General features: G+C 35.2%; 2 protein-coding genes across 2 annotated transcripts; both read right to left on the bottom strand.

The window, feature by feature from the left end:
- Window positions 1-807: 807 nt before the first annotated feature.
- On the bottom strand, window positions 808-1,931 carry LOC138125290 (chymotrypsin-like). The gene is made up of 3 exons (XM_069040531.1): window positions 1,773-1,931; window positions 1,506-1,720; window positions 808-1,457 (listed from the first exon to the last, which is right to left on the bottom strand). Exons 1-3 carry the CDS (start codon window positions 1,827-1,829, stop codon window positions 899-901), a joined length of 831 nt encoding a protein of 276 aa, XP_068896632.1. The 5' UTR covers window positions 1,830-1,931; the 3' UTR covers window positions 808-898.
- A 1,591-nt stretch (window positions 1,932-3,522) lies between these two features.
- On the bottom strand, window positions 3,523-4,646 carry LOC138125291 (chymotrypsin-like). Its single transcript, XM_069040532.1, has 3 exons — window positions 4,488-4,646; window positions 4,217-4,431; window positions 3,523-4,168 (listed from the first exon to the last, which is right to left on the bottom strand). The coding sequence occupies exons 1-3, from the start codon at window positions 4,542-4,544 to the stop codon at window positions 3,610-3,612; spliced, it is 831 nt and encodes a 276-aa protein (XP_068896633.1). The 5' UTR covers window positions 4,545-4,646; the 3' UTR covers window positions 3,523-3,609.
- Between the last annotated feature and the right edge of the window lie 1,354 nt (window positions 4,647-6,000).

The raw sequence follows: 6,000 nt of genomic DNA, 5'->3' as shown, positions 1-6,000 counted from the left end.
ATAGTCAAAGTGACGCTTTTTCCTTCTGGCTCTAACTTCAGTTTTGGCAGGAAATTCTATATTGCATTCAAGATTCTGAGCAGTCTCATTAGCAGCAGTTTTATCTGATCATATCCAAATTGTCTACAACTTTTCATTTTTTGAATGGTTTCTGATAAGTGATAATATCCTTTCACAATCTGACAAATTTATAGTTACAGATTGCAGTAGCATCGAGACGGAATTTATTTTTTCTAATTTTGACATATAAAGTGACACTTTTCAAAATTAATTGACGTTGGGAAACGTCACACTTTTCGTAACTGGTTACGAAAAGTAAAATCTTTCCTAACTGGTTAGGAAAAATTTATTGTATCATCAATTTGACACTGTCATATTTTTTGTTTTTAAGCAAAATAACCGTGCCTACTTACGTACTTGATATTTTAACACAATAATAATTTATTATTAATGAAATTCATTACTTCGTTTAACGTTTGAAGAAACTTTTTTTTTGTCAAAATTAGAAAAAATCTTGTATGTAACACTTTAGGAAATGCAATTTTGTGTAACTGGTTACATAAATAGCTATTAATTTAACTAAAATATCATGCCAAAAAATCACACACTTCTTTGACACAGTTTGAATTTTATTCTTTACGTATCTTAGCATCTTCCAATTTAGGCAGGACAATGATAGAGTAATGCTCAAAAAATCTGAAAATTAAGGTCTAGTCTCGGTAAGTTTGTTGGAAACGGATGATTCCATTTCAAGAAACCAAACATGAATTGGAAAAATAATTGAAAATTTTAAATAAGAACAATTAATTAAAAAATAAAACTTCTTTATTTAATTACTTATAATGAATTAATTTCTTGATCCTCTCTACATAAATTAGATAATGTCAAAGTACAAAACTTATTTGATTTGAACATCACTGTTGGTTTCTATCCAGTCCAAGAAGCTGGTAACTCTGGAGAAACCAGAAGGATATCCAGGCAAGCAGAAGATGATTCCGAAGGAAACCACACCAATTTGTACATCATCGATGACAAGAGGACCACCAGAGTCTCCACTGCAGGAACCGGTATATTCGTCTCCAGATGTACAAAGAATTGAAGAAACCAAACTGCCGAAAAGCTCTTCACATTCTTGGTTGCCGATGACTTTTACATCGACGTAATTCAGGACGTCGGATATTTGATCACCGAAACCGTCAGTCAAACCCCATCCACTGACCCTGGCAGTTTCGCCGGTGAAGGTGTTGGAAGCATCAGCCTTGCTGGGCAAACTCACTGGTTTGATGGCATCATTAAGAGTAACAGATTCGGGGAGCTTGATGAGACCGACGTCGTTGATGATTTCCTCACCGTCGTAGTCTTCATGAACTTTGATTTCGGTGCTGACAATGTTCACTTGAGTGTCTTCAGCTTGGAGGGGTTCGTGGGCTCCAAGAGTGACATGAGCCTCAGTAGCTCTGAAAGAAGAGTGTAATGACTGGAGAAATGAACAATAACAGACTTACCCGTCACCACAATGTCCTGCAGTGAGGACGTAGTTTTCGGAAATGAGGGAACCACCGCAGTACCAGCCTTCGCTGTTGCTGTAAACCTCGAGGAAAGTTTGATAAGGGATGGAGTGTGGGGTGGCCTCTTGTCCGCCGATGATTCTGGGATGGGGTTTGATTTTGATTTCACCAACAGGTTGTTTGAACAAATTGCGGTAGTGCAATTTGGTCGGCTGCGAAATGGTATTATTAAAATTCAGACATAATTAGGAATTATTATCTTACCTTTGGGACGGCAGCTGCCAAAGCAACGATTGCTAGGATCAGAACGATTGTTTTCATGTTGGAGTCGTTGTGAACTTTGTTGGCAACTCACACAACGTTTCAAATTTATACCCATTTTTGCATCTTATCATTTTTTTTACAAAGCAATCTGGTACTTAAGATTAATTACAGAGAAAGAAGTACAAATAGAACTGCTGTCAATCATAGAGATTTTATTGATACCACCGGAAATGGAATTTAGAGGACTCTCCTAATCTGGCTTTTATTTGTTTTGCACTAAAGTCTGAAGCAATATATTTTAGAATATGCCACCACTTAGTACTTCTGATACAAGGTGTCGCAAAATTAACGTATTCCAAGGCGGGGGTCTTGTAGGAAAAAATCTCAGGAATCTCGAAAAAATAAAATAAAAAATATAGGGGGAGTCTTTACAAAGATATGTGGGTCTGAAGGTTCAAACTTTTCATCATGTTTTCTTCAAAATTTTGAAATATGGTGAAGATGATTATGTAAAATATTAAAATATAAATGAAAAGACATTTCTTGAAAAAACAGCTTTATCTCGAAAAAATAAAAGTTTTATTTTTCCAATTTTTGTTCAAAATGGAAGTACAACATAGCTACAATATTAATCAGGTACTTTTGAACAAATATTGGCAACTTTGATATTTTTTTCAAAGTGACACTAATTTTTTTTGACATTTTTACTTGGTCAACAGGATGTTGTATACTAGTTAGATGTTTTCTCATCTTTTTTTTTTTACAAATTGTAGCGATTTAAATTAAATTAAGTTTTTATGTTGGTACTGCTGATCAACTTTGACACATTTTTAAATCATATAGGTTTTTTTACAATATCAAATTATTTCAAAATCTATAAAGTGGATACCTAGTTATCATTCCCTTTTATGTTTGTCTAACCTTAAAGATAAGACACTAATCAATCATTGTATTATTGTTACTAAAGTTAACGTCACGTTATGTTTTTACTATTACAGGAAACTATCGCTGTTTTGGAACTCACAAAACACAACCGACATCTGTCAAAGATGTGCTCTATCTTCTTTCATCAAAAAGTCATAAGTCATAACCAACTTGATGAACTCTTCATTTGAACACCCGTTACCATAAAGTGTGAAACGCTAAAAACCAAAAAAGTTAAAACAAAATGAAGTAAAGTTGAGACAAAAGTATGTCTAGTAAACTACTTATTACACTATGGAAAAATCTCGTAGATAATCATAGATAATGTATTAATTACTCATCAAATAGAGATCAATCAATTGTTTTTCTTCTCATAAAGATTCTGGACCGGATAGCTGTAAAGTAAACTTTCCATTTGACAGGTGGACAAAGTCAAAGGTCAATCGCTTTGTCAAAGTTGAAGGGTTAGGCTTCTTGATAAGATCAACTTTCGTTGATCCTTATCTCTTTATTGACTAATCCAGCTTCAATGGTCCAGTCTGAAGTATCAAAGTCTTAGCAAGATAGGCATTATCTTCGCTACCAGTACTCTTGAACTTATTCTTATGAACGTCTTACCAAGTGCTACAGTATCTTAGAGAAGTAAATAACAGTCTGAATTTTATTCTTAACATATCTTAGTATCTTCCAATTTGGGCAGAATCAAGATGGAGTAATACTCCAAAAAATCATAAAATCAAGATTTTGTCTCGTCAAGTTTATTGGAAATGGAAGATTCCATTTCAAGGAACCAAACACGAGTCGGAAAAATAATAGTAAATCTTAATCTTATTTAATTATTTATTATTAAAGTACATATTAATTAATTTGTTAATCATCTCCACATAAATTAGATTATGTCAAAGGTTAACATTTATTTGATTTGAACATCGGAATTGGTGGCAATCCAGTCCAAGAAGCTGGTGACTCTGGAGAAGCCAGAGGGATATCCAGGCAAGCAGTAGATGATTCCAAAAGAAACCACACCAATTTGGACGTCATCTTTGATAAGAGGACCACCAGAGTCTCCACTGCAGGAGCCGGTATATGCGTCTCCAGATGTGCAAAGAATTGAAGGAAGCAAACTGTCGAAAGTATCCTCACATTTCTCGTTGCTGATGACTTCTACGTCAACATAGTTCAGAACTTCGGACAGATCGGTATCGAAACCGTCAGTCAGACCCCACCCACTGACCCTGGCAGTTTCGCCTGCGAAGTCATTGTCAGCGTCGGCCTTGCTGGGCAAACTCACTGGTTTGATGGCATCATTAAAAGTAACAGATTCGGGGAGCTTGATGAGACCGACGTCGTTGATGACTTGTTCGCCGTCGTAATCTTCGTGGATTTTGATGTCCTTGCTGACACTTTGCACTTGAGTGTCTTCGGTTTGGAGGGGTTTGTGGGCGCCAAGAGTGACATGAGCCTCGATAGCACTGAAACAAGATTTTGACGACTGAAGGAGTAACACTTAAGAGACTTACTCTTCGCCACAGTGTCCTGCGGTGAGGACGTAGTTTTCAGAAATGAGGGAACCACCGCAGTACCACCCTTCGCTGTCGCTGTAAACCTCGAGGAAAGTTTGATAAGGGATTGAGTGTGGGGTGGCCTCTTGTCCGCCGATAATTCTGGGATTTGTCTTGATTTTGATTTCTCCGACAGGTTGTTTGAACAAATTGCGGTAGTGCAATTTGGTCGGCTGTGAAACGGTTGATATTAATAAAATTCAGACATAATTAGGAATTATTATCTTACCTTTGGGATGGCAGCTGCCAGAGCAACGAAAGCCAAGATCAGAATAGCTGTCTTCATGTTGTTGGTTGTTTCTTGTAACTATAACTACGACTCAAAAATTCTAACTTATATACCGAAACTGAACTCTTATCTGGTCAAAGTTTTCCTTGAAAAAGTGGAATTAACTTTTAGATAATCTCCTACTCCAGATAACTCTTAGCAAGGAATTTATATTTAGAGGCGGAATCAATTATATTCAAATGATTTTTTTTTTGTCTAGTATTTTATCAACCGGAAATTAATGTTTGTTATAAGTGGATTTATGTTCCAAAGGTTCCACATTTTGCAATATTCCATAGTTCCTTCTAGGTGAAGTGGTCTTAGGTGAACGGACTTTGAGATGTGAACAAAAATTACATTTGCTATGTTAGGACGGTAGAAATAGGAAAGTTCTGAAAGTGTACGTATTGTTCAGCTGCACCAAGTTCCGAATAAAGTGTTTGCAGTTTTATAAAGGTATGTTCTGAATGTTGCTTCTTTCCAGAATTCGTGGTTTTACGACTTTTGTATGAACTGTTATTTTAGTTCCTTACAATTGAATACATAATCGACTATAGCTTTTTCAATACAAGTGAGCAAAGTAGTGCATTTAATCATGAGGACGGAAGTTGGCGTCCCAGCCGTAGGCGAGGGCCCCAACCGGACAAGAATCTTTGTCTAAAAAATAAAAATAATCTTTGTCTAAAAGAAGAATCTTTGTCTAAAAAATAAAAAGAAGGTAGCAGAGAAACAATATGTATTCCTGTGGAGTAAAAGTGTTATTTCATTTCTTGTGTAATTATTGGCCTCGTTGCGCTGCGCTGTTTAAATTTGCTTTTTTTAATAATAAATGCCAAACATTTTTTTAATAGATTTTTATGTAATTTTTTTTAAACATTGACCAAGATAAATAATGTGTATTTATTATCAGCTAACATTCAGAGATTTCATCTTCATTCAGTAAAAAAATGTGTAGGACATATTGAGATAATCTAATCTTGGTTATTAAAAGAAACTACTTACAAAGTAGAAACACGTGTGATAAAAATAAAAAATCTATAGTGCTCAAGTGCTCTCTTTGGGATTTTTTTTACTTCAAAAAAAAAAAATGTAAAATCTTAATCTTCAAAGAATCATACGCTGTGTGTTTTTGTCCCTCATTTAAAAAATAATTTTGACAGATCTGGCCACTTCCTGTTTGTACACTTGTTTTCAAAACTTTCGCGTACACGTATTTTTCGCTGTACTAAATCAAGGTTGTAATTAATCAACTGTGACATTTAAACTTTTGAAAAGTCAAAATGCCTCGACTGACAGAGCAAGACAAAGAAGAGGTGGGAACAAGAAGGGACCGTGAGTAGAAGACCGATCATAATTTTTTAAATTGCTGTCAATGTCATCAATAATGTAATTTCAAAATTACCCGTTCACACTGATTATTCTCCTTAGGGAGTAAAAGTAAAAACGTCAGATAGACAGGTTTTGCCAAGATTTA

The sequence above is a fragment of the Tenebrio molitor genome, chromosome 3 (genome assembly GCF_963966145.1).
Source record: "Tenebrio molitor chromosome 3, icTenMoli1.1, whole genome shotgun sequence".
Taxonomy (NCBI): Eukaryota; Metazoa; Arthropoda; class Insecta; order Coleoptera; family Tenebrionidae; genus Tenebrio; species Tenebrio molitor.
The sequence above is the reverse complement of the archived record's forward strand: the minus strand, read 5'-3'. Positions and strand labels throughout refer to the sequence as shown.